This window comes from Poecilia reticulata, linkage group LG7 (assembly GCF_000633615.1).
Source record: "Poecilia reticulata strain Guanapo linkage group LG7, Guppy_female_1.0+MT, whole genome shotgun sequence".
Lineage (NCBI taxonomy): Eukaryota > Metazoa > Chordata > Actinopteri > Cyprinodontiformes > Poeciliidae > Poecilia > Poecilia reticulata.
This window is the reverse complement of record NC_024337.1, coordinates 15628355-15649632: the sequence shown is the minus strand read 5'-3', so window position 1 is coordinate 15649632 and position 21278 is coordinate 15628355. Positions and strand designations below refer to the sequence as shown.

The 21278-nt window shown below is 40.5% G+C and overlaps 1 protein-coding gene across 4 annotated transcripts in view; it reads right to left on the bottom strand.

Annotated features, from left to right (window-relative positions):
- Window positions 1-21278, bottom strand: part of magi3a (membrane associated guanylate kinase, WW and PDZ domain containing 3a) — a 133115-nt gene that overhangs the window by 17063 nt on the left and 94774 nt on the right. For all 4 annotated transcript variants that reach the window (XM_008414485.2, XM_008414487.2, XM_017305879.1 and 1 more), the window contains exons 4-10: window positions 17819-18025; window positions 15719-15881; window positions 13693-13772; window positions 12952-13009; window positions 8173-8279; window positions 2918-3118; window positions 22-645 (exon numbers count right to left, since the gene is read on the bottom strand). In XM_008414485.2, the coding sequence (XP_008412707.1) occupies window positions 22-645; window positions 2918-3118; window positions 8173-8279; window positions 12952-13009; window positions 13693-13772; window positions 15719-15881; window positions 17819-18025 (1440 nt within the window). The remainder of the gene's footprint in view (window positions 1-21; window positions 646-2917; window positions 3119-8172; window positions 8280-12951; window positions 13010-13692; window positions 13773-15718; window positions 15882-17818; window positions 18026-21278) is intronic.

Sequence of the window (21278 nt, the reverse complement as noted above, 5' to 3'; positions counted from 1 at the left end):
TAATTGTTTACAGTCACTCACCTCCCCGAAGCACCAGCACGTTGACCTCGCTGCCCACCGGCAGGTCTTTGAGGATGTCCACTACCTGAGCGTGGCTCAGCGTTTGGACGTTCTGCCTGTTGATCTCCTTGATGACGTCACCCTTCAGCAAGCCACGGCACCACTGGGCGTCCAAGATCATCTTGACCTTCTGCCCCAAGGGACAGTCTGCGATGGCGAAACCGAACCCCCCTGGTCCTTTCACCAAGGGTACGCTCACCAGCTCCGGCTGTAGCAGGGTGGGGTCTGGGCCCTCCTGGTTGTGAGCGAGCGGAAGGTGCTGGTGTTGCTGTGGGTGGTTATGGTGGCGTCCGCCGTTGCTTAGGGCCGGTACGGGAGCAGCCTGGCGTGAGAGGTGTCCTCCATCCGGGACTGAGAAGAGGGGCTCCTGGGGATTGGAGGAGGATGGGGTAGGGGAAGCTTCTTTTGAGGTGTTGAGTGAAGCTGATGCATCTTCGCTGCTGTTAGAGTCCTCTGGCAGAGGGTAACCCCGACACAAGACCAGGTCCACATACTGGTTGATTGGGATGGACTGAAACATCTGAACCACGTCAGCGTGAGTCTTCCCCAGCACACAAGCCCCGTTAATGTCCACGATGACGTCACCTCGAAGAAGAACAAAGAGATTTCATAAAACTACAGCTGTTGAAAATGCTTTAATATTCTCAAAAGTGAAAAATGGCTAAATTAAATACAGAGCAAACACAATCACATCACTATTTCACTAGTAAACTACAAACTTCAATGTATTTTGTTGGGATTGTGAGTTGAACTTTTTCACTTCTGATACGATAACGATATCGCAGTTTTGAGTGTTGGAAAGTACCGATGTTGACCCAATGCAATATCAGCACAAGTCATACATACTTTTATTGCTTATTTTTTAGTGTGGAATGCTGGAAAAGGCTTGATCCAGTGATATTGCACAGACAATAGTCAACAACAATATTTTTATGTTTCTAGATGTGCACAGTTGGAAGACAAGTCCCAAAATAGCTATAACTGTAATCATAGTAAAATGTGGTTTTTCACAGTATTGACTCCACAATTTCCAGAATTTTATTGGGAGTAATTTTTATTTTATTTTCACTTCCCAAATATGTTGCTATATCACATAACATGTTTTCCCAATCAACAGTATATATTTGTACATAATTTTATTATGGCAACAGGAAGTAGGAAAGTGTAAAACAGAGCAAGATAAGTGACATGCTCATTCTTTTCCACCTTCATCTCCCTGTAAAAGCTGGAGACCTTGTCCTACCAAACAGCTGAACCGCTGACTGGCCAGCTGGCTAAATGCCCAGAAGAAGATCCATCCCACCTACACAATCAATACCTTCCCCAAGCAAACACAGCTAAAGTTGCACTCCTTAAATGAACTCCATAAACTAACATGGTGGCTCTGACTCATTATATGGTACTACAGTGTTTTATATAAAAACATCCCAAAAGACAAGTGGAATAAACATTCTCCGGGAGTTCTAACATTGCACATCCTGGCATGAATAAATGTAGCAGGTCCATAGTGTTAAGATGCAAGGGGAAGTTGTTCCAGTCGACTGCTCGCTGTTAAAACCCAATGAAATTAATTACATTCATCTTTTGGTACAGTCAATTACCCCCCCTCTCGAGGGAAATGAGACAGTGAAAATAATTACTCTCTCTGTTCCACTTTCTCGTTGATTCTCGGCAGCGGTGCTTTTGTGGCGATCAATATTAGTGTTATATGAATCCTAAGGTTTTTTTGCACAACAGTTATTCAAATTAATTCAGTCGCCCTACATGTGATCACAATGTCCACAGACAAATTAAAAGGTGAAAATCCCTGCATATTTGCACTACCCCATTGCAACGCCTTTTACTTGTAATATTCCTGAAAGGCTTCATGTAGCACTCACCCTTCAACCTACATAAGACAGGCCAATTAAAACTGCAATTTATGCTTGGATATAAACTATGACCGTAAACTATAAACTAGGCACCTGTTTTATCGATGATTTCCTATTTTTATGACTGATCATAACACTGCCTTATGTGATTAAGCAATGTGACATTCAGTTTGAAGTATCCATGATCTGCTATCTTTACAAACGGTTGCCTATACCATATATAAAAAGTCAAGAAAAGTAAAATGCACATAATTTGGGACTTATTGTATCTGTTATTTTTTTGTATCGCTACGGTGTCCTTGCACTCATTTTCCAACACAAACGGTGTTTTCAAAGTGTTTTATTTGACAGAGTAGTGATCTGATCACACAACTGAGCTTTTTGGAAAACATGAAAAACATTATGCAAGACTAAGGGCTTAAATTACCCTGACCGCATCACCGAAGCAGGGAACAACATTCCTAAACACACAGTCAGAGCTACAATGGAAAGGCTTAGATAACACCATTCATGTTTTAGAATGGCCTAGTTAAAGTCCAAACCTAAATCCAAATGAGGATCTTAGACAGTTTTTTAAAACTGATGTCCAAAGAGACTCTCTATGTAATCTGACTGAGTTTGAGTTGTCTTAAAATAAAAAATGGGCAAAAACAGCCATGTCAAGATTTGCAAAGTTGATGCGAATGCACCTTACCAGACTTAATTGCAGTAAAAAGTGTTTCTGTGATTCAAGAAAGGAGGTTTGAATACAAATCCATGCCTTTTCACATCTTAATTTATAAAAAGAAATAGTGAAAACCATTAATCTTTTTGTTCTACTTTACAATTATATGCTACTTTGTGTTGAGCCGACACTCTAGGTCTAAATAAAATACTTCTAAGTCTGAACATGTTTGGAAGGTTCTTCAGATCAGTCTGACCTCTGACTGCTAAACAGTTGGTGTCCAGAACTCGGAGAACACCATCATGGCTCTGAGGAAAATTACCTGGGGCAATCTTGTTGTCATGTGCTGCAGGCCCATCAGGAAGGACGTTTTTGACTTGAAGGAACTCATCCGGTCGGTCTCCTCCGATGATAGTGAACCCAAATCCCAGCGGGCTTTTTTTAAGTGACGTCTGCAAGATGGAACCCTGCAGCTGAGATGGATCTCGAGTGAAACCACGCAACCCTCTAGCAGGTTCCTCTTCTGTGGAGATACATGGAAAAATGGAAAATGGAGATAGCAAATAGAGAACGCAAAGGAATTTGATCCCAACAACACACACATAGCAATTAGGAGGGAGGCCAGTTTCCCGTTTTGTTACATCAAGCTCATCTTTAACCACACATTTTAATTGTTTACTAAATGACAACATAAACTGTTGCTGTTTTGCAAGTCAAAGTTGTATTTATGCTTAACTGCAAAACACATTAATGCCTTGTCCATTTCTCCTTTTAGCATTCCATAAATTATAACCAGAGAATCACGTCACACTCACGCGTCTACTGCACGCATGGTTTGTGTACTGATTGGCCGACGTTCAGTTGAACAGTAAAGGATTTTATTTCAAACTGTGGCCTGAATCGCAGCAACAATCTTTAGACACAGCTTTTTTATAGACCTACGAACAACACATATGTAATATCACATTTCACATTCCCCAAAACACGTTTTTCTTTGTCGTATTTGTGAAATAAAATACAAACAAAATTTTTGTTGTGCCTCAAAAACACCAGCAGACATTTCTAGAAATTTGATGCAAATTTAGTTAAAAATTAAAGTGCATATAGTTTACAATTAGGCCCTCATAAAAATACGTGCATAAAAGAGTAAATGGCCACAGAATGTTTCTGTAAAATTATGAGCTTCTCTTTAACCTGCCATCTGTCGAATGTTAGTAATTATACAAACAATCAAAGAACCCTCAGTTTTAATGCAAGCTCAAACAAATCTTTTATAAAGCCAGTAAACATCCAAACATTTAAACATCAATATGCAAATTGGAAGGCAACTTCGGGTTAAGTGCCTTGCCGAGGGACACATCGACATGTGGGGAAAGCCGAAATCAAACCTACAACCTTTCGATTGCAAGACGAGTAGTCTTGCAATCTACTCGTCTTGGACCTACTGCTTAAAGACAAATCTGAACCAGTCTTTTATAATATGGAATGACGAGAACAAGCTGTATAACTTTGAATTTATTGTTGACGGTTGATTTATTATTGATTTTGTCTAAACAATATAGGGTCAAAATAAGTTTAAAAATATGTTGCTTTTTTCAACTGGTTAATCAAGCTCATCTTTAACCACACAAAGGTTAATTTAGAAGTAATTTCCAACTTAATTTTAGCCTGTCCCATTAGGAAACGTGTTCTGATGAGTGTGTTTGGGTTTTTCATTTGACTGAAAAACTCCCACAGTATTTAACTTTAAACCATCTAAGCCAAATTGGATCGACCTTTGGGCAATTCAAATCTTAGAGTCTGCTCTGTATGCACAGTTTTGCTCCTTTGTGGATTAGAAAAGTATAACAATTGACTCCTTAAAAGACTGAAATAATATGATGTCCCTGCCAATTACGAGTGGTAAACAATTCAATGTCACTTTACGAGAGATCAATCTGTTTTGCTTTCCCTGTAAACGTCATAGCAAGTTTCCCTTATGATGCAAGGTGTTGATCATATGAGGCAACTTCACAGAAGACAGGAAATAAATGCTACTGGACTATAGGAGAGAGTGGAGAAAGGGAGGACTGATGAGCCAGAAAGAGACAGAAAAGTAATAGAGTTAGCCCTGACACAAAGAGGTGAATCCTAACTAAATCCTAGCCTCCACTTCCCCTGTGAGAGTGCCAGTTATTTGCTGGGTCCCTGCAGGTCGGGCTTCGTCCCTGCCTGGTTCCCACACTGATAGACAGCTCGACATCAATCTCATTACAGGGGCAGCGCAGAGAGGAGTCCTCCCTGCCTCCCACACCACTCTCTCTCAGTGTCATAGTGTCATGGGATTTTCATTTGCATAACTGCACCGCAATTGGCTTATGGACGTGACTGTTTTTAAAGTGAAAAGCAGAGACAGCTCGAGCAGAATTAAAGCAACACAAATACTTTTGAAGGGCCCGTACACATTTCCAAAATTCCACAGTCCAGATATTTCTATTGTGTTAAATCAGTGCTGGATGATGTAACTTTAAAATAAAAGCTAAGATTTCCCCTTGCTTTCTTTCCTAAAAATAAATTAAAAATGACAGAAAATATTTTCAAAAAGTGGCTTTTATTTCAATCATCCCTACTTGAGTTGTATGACACATAATCCGAGCAAGGCTACAAGAATTTTTGTTTAATTACAAAAATAAAGTCATAATAACAAAAAGCTTCAGTAGAATAGATCTGATGTGACCAATTCAGTTCATGTAGTTCTTTCTTTCAAACAGACACAGTTGATTGCATAATCATTTAAATGTCTCTATTGCTGTACAACTGTATTCAAACAAACGTAAGCTGTAAAGTATACTTGTAAAACAAGATGGCCGCCCTGTGCGTGCTGACATCACTGAACTATACAAATCCAAGGAGTGCATTCAGTAAAAAAAATCCAGATTGTCCAAAAAATTGCAGAGTCAAAAACCAAAAATTCGGTTAGTCAATACAATAATTTTATCAACTGTACTAATTTAAATATAGAACTTGGATGGATGGACTTTTGAATAACAACCAACAAAAACAGTGCTCTTGCTCACACCTACTTCAGATATAATCATATTAGAGTTTTGTATTCCACACATTCACCGACTTTTCAAGATGGCGTTGGAACCCTAAATTTAGCTCTAAGGGCCTTACAGCTTGTTTTGATGAATGTTAAAACGTGTCTGCTGCAGGTAAAACGCTCAACCTGCTCAGTCATGTTCACGCTGTGCCAGAAAACTATTTCCTAAACGATCCCCATTAAAGCAGCATGGACAGAAACCATAGCTGGAAAGCAGAGGCTACAAACCAAAGCCATGTTTACACGGCCCTGATTAAGCTGTGGGCAACAATGGGACAGTCTGTTTTCTCAGGGGGGCGAAGTGATTATGTGAAATGTCTGACAGGATTGTCAGTGCTGTAATTATGGCCTGAGCGCAGTGCCGTGCTCCGCTCCTGTGCCCCGTCGCCATTGTCTGACAGGTCAGCCGAGACAGCCTCGTCAGAATCGCGCTCGGGAGCCACCTCACGCACGTCCACACTGGCCATTAATTCTCATTAACGAGGGTGGGAAGGTGCAGGGTGGGCAGTTAGAGCTGGAGGCGGCGGCGGTGGCACACAGACTGCAGAGAGACTCAGCTATGGGAGGTGGGATCTGCGCGCAGCAGACTGAGGCGGACAGATCTGTCCAACGGGTGTCTGAAACACGGAGGCCGGCTTGAATACTAATACGGACCATGCTCTGTGTATGCACACTTGGAGGACGGTAATAGCGCCAACTCCTTTCACAACACGGGGGCCTCCATTTATCAGACTCTAGTGTTTACGGTGCGGCGGGTGATTACATCAGTCAAGCTGCAGCATTCCCCACATGTGGGACATGAGAAGTAGCAGAAAAGCAATTTATGACAATAAGTCACACACAACTGCAGTTACCCCTCTGTCCTCCCATTCCTCTTCCCTGGCACCCTTCCTCTGGTCTACAGAGATCTTTAAGCAGCTGTGAATGACAGGGGGCTAAAGCAGCATTCAGAGAGACCTCAGAGCCTTCCCTATTTCATATCTACTTGTCAAAGTGAATTCTGCCGCCCAGTGAAGCGTCGTTTCATTATTCAAATTGAATATCATAGCTTCCGAGGCTGTAAGCTGTTTATCAGCAGCCTGTCAACTGTTAGAACATCCTCAGAAAGACATTTCATCTTAAAGCAGTCGGTTAAAGGGTTCCCAGTGTTTGGATAACACATAATGTGATGTTTTAAGAAGTGCAATGATGGAACATCTGTGTTAACAGCGCTGTTGTCCATGCAGCAGTCTATTAGGTAAAGATACTGCAGACTTAAAGCAAAACATGCCAAGTTTTCGCATGTCACTAACTACACTAATCAGCCGCAACATTTTAACAGTTAAAGTAAAAAAAAAAAACCCTGAGGATCTCAAACTAGCAAAAGTGTCTGCATTGAAGGTTTTTTTCAAATATTAAAATGAGGAAGAGGAAGAATTTAAGCAACTTTGACAAGGCCTGTGGGGGTTAGAGTCCACAGTGATTACTTAACTAAATAGGAGGGTAAAAATACATGCAGGCAGGGCCGGCCCAGGGCTCCATGATGTAAGTAAGCAGGGTTTAATTCGGGGCACAAAGTTATTAAATACTTATTTATAATCAGTTACAGTGTGCATGAAATGTTCACCACCAATTTTCAGCTCAACATATCAACAAGTTCATTTCAGCCGACTGTGCCTGGGATCTGCTTCTCTTGGTCCTGATCCATATGTAAATTGTGAGCTTTGCGGTCAGGTTCAGCTCTCTCTGCCACATTACTGCAGATGAATCAACAATTTATCTATTACATTTTCTGCTCTATTCTGGACATGAACGCTTGAGGCAGTTTGACCCCGACCTTGAGTTCCCAGTTGGGACTAATGGACAATAATTAGAAGGAGTTTAACATCGGAAAGCAACATAAAGTCTCCTCCACGTGGGCCCACCAAATGCAGGGAAGGATGCAGAGATCAGGTGCAGTGAAGCAGGCTGGGAGGTGGAAGCAAGGGAGCGACAATTCACATTTTCATAGTCTGGCTCTGGGACCCTTCAACAGCTGATTCAACGCTGTAAAAAATAAACCTTTAAAAACAGAAATGTATGCTCATAAAAACATGCTAAAAACATGAAATAACTTGGAGCAATCAGATGCAATTCTCTCTCACTTCATATTTTCTCTATAATTCTTCAAAAACAAGATGCAAATAAACAATTTCACTTTCTGTTCAGCTCCTTTCTGAACAGGCAGTGGATATTCTAACCTCCTTATTTAAGCAGCAACTGAACTAACTTTCCAAAACCACTAATAGTTTTTGCCAGAAAACATGATAGTGCAAGTAGCATTTGATAGTTAGTTTGCTTAGATTTTAATATCTCATCAAGGGCACAACTTGAAGATTTTCAAAATGTCCACTCCTAACTAAATCCTTGTGGATTCTCTACTTTTAAGAAGGACATAACAAAGGTTTCATCTGATAGAAGATTCTTTGTAAGTGCAGATAAAATGTCAGTATTTTTTTTTTTGCAGAGAGTTTTACCTGAGGGTGCGGCTGCTGGTGGCTGAACTGCAATGGGTGTGTCGTCACTCAGCTTCCTCTTTGCTTCCATCACCGGATTCTCAAACTGGGTCTTCTGGTTGATGTGGCTGCACATGGGATAGAAAACAACATTGTGTTACAAGAACTGCAAATAGGACAAAATATAGAATAATGATTGAATATGCACCCCAAATAATTGCACATTTGTCTCCCTAATTTTGAGAAAAGATCTTAACTGCTAGTCAGTTACATCTAAAAACTAAAATTTCACTCATTCAATCCCTCTGTTCTCTCTATCTGGCTGGTCTACAGATAGGAAGTCTCCACTGTTGTTGCTACCGTCTGATGACGATGCAAAGCTGTGATTTGACTATGCGGGGCGTAGCCTGAGCTGGCCACGATGGCACAGATATTAAATAAATAGCAGCTCATTTACAAGGTCCAGCACATTTCACTTTGATCACACAAACATAATTTAATCAGTTTCAGGAAGGACGCAAAGCTGTGGTTTATTTTGACATGTACATTTTCTTTAGGATTATCACTTTAAGAAAATGTTTGAGACAAAAACAGAATTTTTAAAGGCTTTTTGGACAGATTTAAACTTTTGAGTGACACTTTGTGAGGCAAATAATCTGGAGAGTAATAAGGGAAAAGAAGTGCCTGGAAAAAATTTCCAAGAAATAAAATCTTTCACAGCCAAAAAAAATAACATAAAAATCTTTGCAGATCTTCATCCAAATTTTAAGGTCAAAAATGACACCCTGGTCAGTTAAGAGAATAAAGAATGCTGAAATCACTTAATATAATATAAAGAAGTGAAAAGAGTGAAATGAGGACAAACTGTTCATCCATTTTACCATGAGAACAATCTGTTCTGACCCTGAGTCGGGTGATAAAGAGGTAGACAAGCGTTACTGATGTGAGCAGATGTCATTAAGGATGAGTTGGATGATTTCGAGATGACGATGGACCAAGAATCTCCGGACATGTGCCGTCATTTCCTGGAAGATTCAGTGCCTTGGAGAAGTATCCAATCCCTTTTAACGTATCTCACATTTGGTCACGTTACAACTACAAACGTTCATGTATTTTACTGAAATTATTTGTTACAATGTAAAGCAGAAAGAAAAAGTTATACATTTTTCACAAACAAATATAACACGTAAAATGTGGATTTGCATTCAACTGAAGCCGTTTTGCTGGAAGAACTTAAGGGTGTGTTTTTACCAGCTTTACTCCTGTAGAGGCTAAAATTTTGGCCCATTGTTTGCAAAATAAGTTTAAAAGCTTGATGGAACCTCAGCATTAATTTACATTTACAGATTGACTGCAGGCATGCGTTTAGAGGCCTTGAATGGCTTGAAATTAAACATACTACAGTCGCTCTAGATATGTTCAAAGTTTGTTTTACAAACTGACGTTTTAAAGTCTGCCTGACATTAACCCTGACCCGTCTGCCGTGTTCTTCGTCTTCCTGATGATCTTTGCGCTCTCTAATCTTCTCAAATATCTGAGGCGTTCAGTATTTATACCGAGATTAAAATACACATACATTTGGCAGTGCTGGGAATTCTGAAGGTCACTGGCTTTTCTGGAGTTCCTCATGATAAAGAGGGCCTGTCATGATGTGGGGAATGAGAGGTGGTGAGGATGAACGCTGAGACCCAGGTAGTGAAGGAATGATGAATTTAATGATGAAGCTCCAACAGCCCAATACAGGCGGCACGGCAGAAAGTATAGCACACAGCTAATTACCTGTAGCAACTGATGCACACACGACTGAGAACGAGAGCTAATGCTAACCAGGACTTCGTAGTTCCACTGGTGAGCCTCGACGTTAGACGTGCGACAAGAACTGACATTAGATGAGGACCCGACAAGAGACAAAGACAACAGGTGGGTTTAAATACACAGGGAGGGTAATCAGGAAAACTAGACACAGCTGGGATCCATCAACAGGGAGGACAGGACATCACAGAGACTCACGGGAAACAAGGACACAGAAAAAACCATTAAATAAATACACAAAAACACCGATCGTCACAGGGCCTAAATACAAATGCCTAACAAACCTTCCATTGTTTATTTGTAAAACAAAATGATCGACCGGTTCACAAATATGCCCTATTTTGTGATCTGTCACATAAAATCCCTTAAAAAGCACAGCTGTTTGTGGATATTGTATGAAAAAAATGTTGACCTGAGTCTGTAAAAGTGTATTTTTTCAATTAAGTGCTTTTCTAAAGCAGAGCTACTGGAAGAACAACATCTTTATGTTGGTCTTTTGGCTCTAGAAGAATCCAGAGGACATAGAAGCAGCGTGGTCCATTCATATGCAGCTCTAAAAAAAACAAAGTCTACACCGATACACACACTGGGATGAATTTTCGTAGATGTCCCACTCAAGAGAACTTTGGAAAAATCTTTCTCGAATGTAAAATGTTTCTGCTCATAACTCTTCTCAGATATATAAGCAGAAACAGGTCATGTCTTCTTGCCCCAACATTGGGTTGGAATAGTTTATTTCTTGTGCTAAAGTCTTATTTTTGTATTTATGTTATGTATTTATTTCACTTATGTTTACGAGCTTTGTGTATAATAGAGGGTTCTTTGAAGGCCATCTGACGAAGCTCGGGTCTGCAGCTGCAAGGATCAGATAAATAGAAGTCAGATCTCACAGCAACCTGCTGAGGACTTAGTTCTCACAGCATGTCTTTTTTTTTTTTGCACTTCTTCTGTCCTGATGTATAAAAGAAGTAAATACAACTGTAAGTCAGAGCCGACACCGATGGACAATTTCAGACACACTGCTTTCTTCTTGTACAAGATATTAAACAAACACGACTGAGTGTTTTCCACCTTTCACTGTGCTTGGATAACTCCGTTTCTATCCCCACAACAGGCACATATGCAAGCTTAAGATAAGCAAAACTCCTGCATTTATAGACATGTTCACCTTTACTGATCATCAGTTAATCAAGATCATTTAAGTAGCAGAAACGAGACATATATTTATAGATGCAAGGTTTTTCATCTTAAATACAACATTTATATATTCTTTGTACAGTTTTGGCTGAATTATTGATCTGACTGTTCTTTCAGCAAACTGCATTTTATAGAATCTGCACACAAACAATTAATCAATTACCAAACTAGTAGACGAGTATTCCAATGATTGATTGATCATGGTTAATTTGAATACTTGTTTCAGCCCTAACAGGGGTGTAATTAGTTTTTTTCACATCTGACTGAGGCCTCGAACTCATCGGAGAGAAGCGGTGTTACTCCCTAGATTAAACCCAGGATGTCTGACGGGAATCTGCTTTGTGTTTTCAAACACTTGCGGGTAAACTGAAATATTTCTAGGTCCTTGGTGAAGACCCAATTGTTTTTTTTATATCATGTTCTGTAAATCCCTAAAATTAAAACAAGATCTGTGTTATTTTTAAAAAAGACTGTAGCTCATCTGCATAATGAGCTTGAACAGGCAGAAATCCCAGCCATGACACTGCACGGTGAATCAGTCACATGCTGAGACGCCGATGCTATACGCTGTGTGTGTGCCTTCAACACAAAGCGCTCTTGCTGTGTATGACTCATGCACAGAGATGCCCAGCCCATTAAGTCGGAGGAGATAAACACCCCCCATCTCCACCCTCCTCAAACCTCCACTCACACCCCTGTTTCAGTCATTTCACAGTTCACCATCTCACTTTCTCACTCTCCAGTTGACACGCCCCGCGATTCGGGGGAAATAATTGGACTTGGTGTCACATCGTGGTCGTTTATTTGGAATAAAAAATAGCCGGACGAGAAAAGGACGGTGGCAGAGGAGTGAGCGGCTCTCAGTGACCCTCCAGCATAAACCGGCATGATGATTTCCCCCGTGCCCGCTCGTCTCTGCCTCTTTCTACGCAGTAATGGGACTAAAACGAAACAACGTCCGCTTGTTTACACTCTCCATAAGAATGGGATCTCTCTTCTGTTTCCCTCTCTGGGACCCCAGAACCTTCATTGTCTGCTACATTCTCTAGATTCTCTCTTTCACATACAAAGACAAAGCTCTAAAGCAGAGATGTGGTTAATTGTTCCCTGCAGGCCTGTGGGAAAATCAAGTTTGAAAACCAGCTTAGGTTAACCGCATCCCATTGTGTACGAGGTTAAAACCAGATTTAATAAATAAGCTCATTTGGACTTCACAATAGTAGCTGTGTTTTTATTGACCTTAAGAATGAGCAAACTGGAATTTCGAAAACAAATTCGTTTAATAGAAACACACTGATTTTCAATAAAAAGTTTTTGTGCTAGTGTATTTCGTAAAACTGAAATGGAGACTTTTTTCCCCATCATATACAGTAAGTCATGTGATCAACAACTAGATGTCACTACTGGAGAAAAAGACGAAGAAGAAGACGTGGTGCAGCATGTTTTTTAATGACTTATTGCTTGAATTGCATTTTTAATTACGTCTTATATAATGGAAACACCTCAACTTCAAAATTGTGCTTTTTACACATTAGCAGAGTATTAACAAAGTCTCTGCGCACCTTTGTAATGGAAATGCAGCTAGTAACAACAGCTGGAAGCAATCTAAACTAATGAAAGAGACCTGATTTGGCCCAGCAGCTGTAAAAGGATGAACACAGGTGCAGCTTTTCTTAAAAAGTCAGATTGGGAGCATGCCGTTAGCTATTTCATCTACATCAGCCTTGACTCACAGCTGCAGCCCTTTGGGTTCCCTCCCCAAACCCCAGAACTGAACATGGTTTTACTCACTCAACATAGTAGGTGCCAAACTGGGGATCCTCAATCTTCTCCCAGCCGTAGGGAAGCTCTGAGGGGGCAGAAGAGGCAGGTAGAGGGGCAATAAATCAGCCGCAATATAAACAACAGGGGTGGTGCAGCCACAAAAAAAAAAAAGGTTGTCTTTATTCAGATCCACGTGTTCACTGATTTATACACCCAGCGAAGTCAGTGAGGGGTGTGAGTTGTTAAATGAAGTTTGAATATAGATGAGACTGGAGAGATGGACGGACAGAGTGGATGGATAAATCAATGGACGGATGTACAGCTGCACAGTGGATTTCCATTTTCCATCAGAATGAGGTGGAATACACCCCAACATCCACACATTCTCAAATAATACCAAATCCCCTCCCTCTCTCTCTTCCTCTGCTGGTGCTTACTGTACGTGTGCAACATCCTGACTTTCCACAACTGTCTGACACAACACATGCAGAGCAGAGGGGATCTTTACGCAAGAGAGGGCAGGAGAAAATTGCCTTTTGAGAGATGCTGCACTGATTAGCTCTCTGCGTGTGTCCGTGGAGCCGTTGAGGGAAGACAGGCAGACGGGAGGTTTGAGCTGTGTCACCAGCAAGGCTGCGAACGAGGCTGCTCGGCTGCTCAGCCTCCGTCTGTTGGCCTGTGCCCCCATCCCGAGAGATGGGGATCGCGAGCAGATTGCCATGTGTGACGGGAAGTTACAAAGATGTGAGTGGAGACGCACAAACTCACCTCCTTCAATGCACTTCTCTGGAGGCTTGGCTTTCTTGGCAAGACGGGGGTCTAGCCAGGTGGTGGTCTTTGTGTTGTGACTAATAATGCAAACAGAAGAGAAAAAGATTCATATTTTAGCTATTCAAACTTTTGTAATCGCTCATTCGGGAAGCTTTTAACAATACCTGTTAAAATTTTAACAATGCTCATAGGCTTTCAAGTGCAAGATAGCGCAAGAGAGAAGAAAAGGAATGGCTGAGCCATTGCAGAGATCATAAAAAGCAGAAAAGAGAGAGCAGGTCAAGGGTGGTGAGCCCCATTTAGCCTGTTGTTTCTCTCACTGGCAGAATGAGCTATTGATTTAGCAGCAAACAGGAGCACCTGGCTCTCTCAGAGGCTCGGCATTGACTGCTCGCCACTCTAACAGGCCTGGTAAACAATGCTGGCCTGCTGCTTTCAGTGTCAGCCAGCAAACTCCACATCAAACACGGGGGAAACGAGGGGAAAGAAAACTTAATTGTGAAAAATGTAGCTGCCATCGCTGAGAATTCAGGTGGTCAAAAGGATCTGCACCAAGTTAGCTAAATACAAAAAAACCCCAAAAACACTGAGGTAAAATGAAACAGTTTTATTTTATTAGACTACTAAACAATAGTTTATTAAATAATACATAAAAATGATGCTAACAATAATATATTTCAAAATAACCAAATGTAGCACTTTACTACAGCTAGTTATTCAATAATTTTATTGTTGATGCACAGAGAAGAGAAATTGTGAGGTTTACATGCACATTAAATGTAATTGTAGAATTAAATTTGGAGGAATTATTCGCAGAATAATTGTTCTACCTCCATGTCCCGTGTGTAGTAAGATTTTGAGTCTGATGAGCAAAGTGCCTAATTAGCCAGACTATATAGCCACATATAGCTTGTCAACAACAAGCTATATGTGGCTTGTTGTTCCAGATAAACGGCTGTGATGTCTCAGAATATGATCAGAACTTGATAAAGTAACACAAGTAAAGACCTGAACACAGCATGGCTCCAACATAACCGACTGTAAAAATGAGAAAACTCTAAATTTGGTTGAAAAGGTAGTAGAATGATGTTACCGCTTAACTAAACAACAAAGAAAATTAGGTTGATAAATGCAAAAATACATAAATATGTTTTTTGATGTGGTTGCAGAGTGGCTCAGCGGCAGTGAAGGCACTGAAAAATTTACTTGACATATAAAGGTTACTCATCAATAAGGTTTTGATTCAAGACCAAGGGACATTTACTGTACATAAATGCCTCTCTGCCCGTCTTTTTGTGAAGTAACTGATAAAGATGATAAAGATTAAGACGACTCTTCCCATTGACCACTGGGTGATGCAGTCACCTCATGGCCATTGGTGTCAAAAATAAAAATAAAAACAAGCAAAGGTGGATTTTGATGGAAGACATAATTGTCTGAAATTTATATTGTGTTTCTGCTACATTTGAATAGGACTTGTTGCCTCAAAAAGTCAAATTTTTATAACATTTTTCTGGGTTAAGTAAAAAAGGAGTCAGTTACAGAAAAAAGCCATGAGGAAGAGCAACGGTTACATTAACGTAAGGCCTGTACGGTCTGTTGGTTGTCTATTTTCTATCACGACAAGAAAAATCCCCAAAGATTGAGAAAGTAATTAGACGGACATTTCAGGGGATTGCCACACTTTAGGCCATCACACACAGCTGGTGACTCGACCCAGTTAGGAGCTGGATTAAAGTGCCCACCTGACTGTGTGACACATCATTAAATCAGGTTTGAAACCATTCAAATGTAACTTTAGAAAATATTAATGACTTTAAAAGCAACTTGTACACCTTTTGCACCTTAAAAGCAAAAACTGAAAAGAGGAATGCTGCGGTAAGGACTCGTTTCCAGAACTTTCAACAACTGTCAACACAGAAATGAAAGAGAAACTGGGAGAGCAGGAAGTGGAGCTAACATAGATAAACACAGAGGTGTTATAAAAACAAGGAGGACGAGTGCCAGCAGAAAAGCTACTTACTCTATGAAGTAGACCATGCCAGTCTCTGTATAGGCCATTTCCCAGTTCTTGGGCAAAGGCTCTTGACTTTCATCCAGAGTGTTCCAGACCCGCATGTCCATGGCTCCCGCTGACTGGCTGTAGCTGGGCACAGTCTTCCTCCAGTCTGCCTTGTCCTTGTGCTCTGCATCCCGGCAAGAAGACAGGGACATGGGCACGGAGACAGTGATAGGAATGGGATGGGAGTAGGGGTGTGGGAGGTGATAGAAGGAGAAAGAGATAGGTGGTGAGATTGTGGCGCCATTGGAGCTCGTCTGGGCTCCTTGCATGTCTCTCTGTTGCTGCTGCCGCCGCTCGGACTGCTTTCCCCCTCAACACTGTGTGGACGCTTACATCAACAGGAGTTGTAGGGGTTGAGATAGAGAGAGAGCGAATGCGAGAGAGGGAGACACAGAGAGTGTACGGGAAGAGGAAGAAAGCACCACAACTGCCATAGGATTTGCATGTCAGCAAGGATGTGCTGCCTCGGAGGCAACGGCAGAACGCTTCAGCTCAACCAGGAGCGCCACATCTTTGCTCTGTTAGTATCACACTGCTGCTTTGTCTGTGTGAGTGTGTTTGCGTGTGTGCATTTGCCTAGTCTGCATGCAAGAGGGTCTTATCTCAGGTTTCCATCTGGCTCTGTGTGACCTTGCTTTAACATGACATTGAATGCTCATTCTGTTTGGCAGGATTGAGTGAATGGCACAAAGCAGAAAGTGATGGCTGTCGACTGCAGGAAATCAAGATCTTTTTTGTGCCGAAGCTGGGGCCTATTTTAATAGCGGAACCATGGAGGTTTTTCTGCACTGAGATTTATTTTATTCTTTTTTTTTTTTTTTTTTTTTAATCCGCCTTGATGCAAACATGCACCGTAGGTTGCAGTGGGTTTAGGCCCTTGTGGAGAAACATGAAGAGAATCAGTGACAATGTGAGGCTCATAAAACTGACATGAATTCTAAAGAACCACAAAGAAAAAATGGGACTCGCAGTAATGGCTGGGTTGAACCGCCTTTAAGGCATCGCAACGCTGTGTGTGAGTACCAAACCATCTACATGACGACACGTGGATGGTTTTCAGAGTTTGAAGAACCATTAATCTACATCCGATGGCATATTCTCAGCTGGCAGTCACGGTGGCATCAATAAATGCCGAGCCTTAACTCATTTTAACATTTTTGCTAGGAGGGTAATGAGATCTTACGACATTAAATGGCTCCGATCTTTGTCATTAAGTGGTAAGTCTAACTGAAAGCTACATCCTGTTGTTGCCATTATGTGACTTTGACAAAATAAATGTGAGTTTTCATTATGAGCCATGGAGATGAAAATTAGTTATGTTGTATTTGAAGACATTTAAAAGTATTAAAAGAAGTAGTGGTTGGGTTTTTGTCAACATTCTAACCCTTACCTAGTGTGTTGGAATATGGATCTTCCTGGTGTTTTCTGAACATGTTCAGACCCATAATTCACTGGAGGGAGTGTGTGTCCGTTCTGGTAAGTGAATGAATTGGGATCAGATCTGCCAGCATCCCTCTCAATGTTGGCAGTGAGAGAGATGAAGGGGTTTTCCTTATGTGCCTGTTGGACGGATGTGGCTGGTAGAGATCTCAAAAACCTGGGTTATGAGTCGAGTTTGAATTTCGTCATCTCTAGTTCAAAAAATCTGAACTGATTATTTCAGAATGAAAAAAGACTCTTGAAAGCACACTTTAAGTGGGGAATATCCATTGGTATAAATATATTTGTACTAACAAAGCATTCAAATCTTTCTGATTTCGATTGAAGGACAGATTACTAATCATTATGTGTACCATGTCAGGACATCCTTCAGAAAAAGACAGTCAATCTCTACCTCAGAGATTAGTTGCCCTCAGAGACGTTTTGGCAACATATCTGCTTAACATGGAGGTGATTAGCTGACCTTGCACGATAACAGCAAACAGAAACAACTTTGTCGGAAAAAAAAAGGACAAAAAAGTTTGCATTTTAAAAAAGTAAGCACAGCTATGCTAAATAAAAAAAAAAAAATACATGAGCTGCAAAAGCTGTAAAATAACAAGAGAGAGATGGGTTTCTCACCTCCCACACCATTAACCATAGGAGGTCTTTCTTCTTCCTCCTCCTCCTCTGGAGCTGTGCTGTCCATTCTGTCCATCTTACTGACTGAGGTTGTACGTTTTCGCTGGACCTCCGTGTCAAATTCTTCGTCAAACAGAACCTGGTCCACCAAGTCTGGCTGTACAGGGCTGGGCTCTGCGGGGGGTTTAGGGGTCCCATAGTAGTTACCTGGATGGAGGCAGAGACAGTTGGGATGTATTTGAATATTTAGTGTTTTCAAGTGAAAATTACGCAGTCACTGACATAATAAAATGAATTATGTAATAATCTACATCAAACTTCAATCTTGCAGTTGGAAAGAAGAAAAAACATTTTTAAATTCAGATTAAAACGGTACACTGGTTGGTATTGGTCAAACTGCTGTTTGCCGACACAAGAACAAAGCCCAAAAACAGAAAGGTCATCCATGAAGAGGCAGGATAAAAAAGTTATTTTATTGGCTATGATATTATAATAGAATCAAATAAACGCATTACCTACTCAGTGTTGTAATCACCCATTTAATTTGGGTATATGAAAGCAGAGAAACAGCTAAAACATGCAGGACAGTGAGACTGAAAACCGCTGCTCTAGATTGAAATGTGAGAACTTCTGTTTAGCAACTGGAGCTTGAATAAAACTAAGTGATGCAACAGAGCAATTGATCCTAACACACGTATGTTAAACAAAAACATATTTTCCATCCCAATAAACATCCAAACCAAATTCACTGACAGGTTGCTAATGGACAGTAACTGGACAGAAAAACAAAACACTCTCTTCTTATCACTCTTTTATTCCTCCACAATAAAGTGAAAGTGGCATAACACTGCACAATAATCTATATGTGAGAGTAGTAATTTCTCATGAAATGTCTTATTCTTTCATCTTTATTTTAAGTTTCCTGCCTAGAAATATTGTCTGCAGGAATCGCAAATATAGAGATGTAATAAGATGCACCATCAAAACATGGGAACGGCTATCTTCACTTCACAGTGTGCAACAGAACTGAAAGACAACGATAGATAGAGAATTACTTTGTGGATCGCATGTAAAGAACCAATTTTAACTGAAGTGCAAGAGATGCGTGGACTGTTTTCAAAGCACAATGGAGCCTGAATCTTAGCAGTGAGTCTAGTTCACAGCTACAAATCATATCTGTCAGAGTTGCACTAGTTCAAAGAAAATGAGGCCAAGGTTTTGGGTTTTCTTTTTCACGTTTGCTGTCATGTCTCTCCGATTTTGGAAAAATCTTCAAGTTAAGAGGAAAAAGCAATTCGGTTTGAGCTCCATATGTTTAATCGGTCCCACACCAGACCCATCCGCTCTCTGGTTTCTCATCTGTGGAGGAACCAACTGTGATGAAGAAACTTTCCCAAATGTAATTTATTTTAACTGTCCTTGTTCCATTTACTTCTTGTGTTTTCAGGGTATCCTTACTGCATTTATGCAAATATTGCCTCACAAGATTCTAGATTGGCCCTTTAAGTCCATCAGCTTGGGTTGCTGTCATGTTGGCGCCTCAGGCATCAAACAGTGCTACTCTACAGAGCGAGGCTTTGTCTTTTACCCAGCTTTAGGAGCGGGATGACCCACTTTACCACTCGCCACCTTTTCCCCCTAAGCAGAGGAATAATACATAAAACAAAGCAAGAATTTAAAGGCATAAGAGGTGAGGTCAATGGTGAAAAGGTATAGTAAAATAATGGAGATGCACTGGTTGTTATCTGTATGTGGATATATAACATATTTGTGTGCTTGGGGTTCAAACTGAAATTGAAAGTTGTATGCCCCATGAGCAAGTCTACTTGGGGAATTTTGAGTTACTTACAGATTCTGAATGTGTGGATTCTAAGCTTTCCCAAGACGTCCAACACAAGAAAATTAAAATAATCAAGAAGACATGACTATTTGAATGTTGGCACTCAGGAAACCAGATTTCTGAGAAAACAGCCCCATGTTGCTCCCCAAACCTGATGAGCAACCTGGGCGTGTTAAAGGCTGTTCATTTACATTCCTTTGCATTAACCCCACCTCCCCGCACTGATTGCAACAGTCTTCAGTCAGAGGCATCTTCAGATTTGCTGCTTACCTGACCTCTAACAGAGAACTTCTCTAACCATCTCTATTGCCATCCATGACTCAACTAAGGTTGAATGTCTGCAATTTTCTGAGTGCAATACCAGATGAAGTTCTTTTTAGGCTTTTAGCATCTATAACAACTGAATGTGTGCTTTATTAATATCAGAATAAATAACATAAAAAAGATTTCACACATGAATGCAAGATCCATCAATTCAAATTCTGATCTAATGAACCAACAATCAACCAGGAAATGCAATAAATTTGAGAGTCTTGCTAAACAATACATCATCATTGAGTCACATAATCACATTAATCCACGTTTTAATCCACAAATAATTGTGTGAGAAGTATTAAATCCTTTACCAGGTTGGTAATTAACAGGAAGCCTAATGACGGAATGCAAAATGAGGGAGTTGAGTTCGAGTGCTAATCTGTTCTGTTCACTCTGTAGCTCCAGAAGCTCTCACATAAAACATACACGTAGCCCGTGTAAGAGCCCATTAGCAGGAAGCTGAGAGATGGAGGCCACAATAAGGAAGTGCAGTGAGATGGATCGCATAGTAATTACACCGTACTAATGAGCCGCAATATGAAAAGCAGCCATTGTTGAGGAGCTATAACATTGTCCAGCAAGGATGCAAAACAATACAATCAAAAAACAAAACAGAAAAAAAACCTAAGAGGCTGAATTTTGAAGTTTTATATGAGGATCCGATTGTGATGTGAGTTGGGAACTCTCATTATCTCCAATTGGGCTCTAATGTGACAAAACGTCTAGACTTGCTTTTGATCTAGACGCCGCGCTTCATAAATCACATCAAAGATTCCAACCAGCTCTCCTATAATAAGGGTTTGAGTTTATTGTGAAAAACAACCAAAAAAAAGGAAAGATCAAACCCATGGAAAAGAGTATGACTTTAAAGGATTTACACTAAAAGTAAAAATGGGAGCTAAATTATAGTAGACACAAAGGATCATAAATCAACAAAGAAAGAGTTTAGTAAAATGACATCTTGTTAGAAAGAAATATAAATCAGCACCGATTCATAAGGGCTGATCTTGTCATTACTGAAACTGATTAAACTCTGATTTACAGTTCAGTTAATCTGATGATCTGATCTGGACAGACAGCCAGTGTGAGACTATGCTAACATATAGCCTGATGTTAATCACCATTATGTGAGGTCTAATATGTGAAAAGCAAAAACAGTTTAGTTTTATTTGAAAGGTATATATTTTGGTTATAACAAGCCCTTTGCAAAAATCCCAGCTTTAGCTCTTAGATTATTCTGCAAAGTAATAAAATTATAACAAACAAAACATAAATTCCCTGTAAAGAGATTTCTTAGCTGAAACT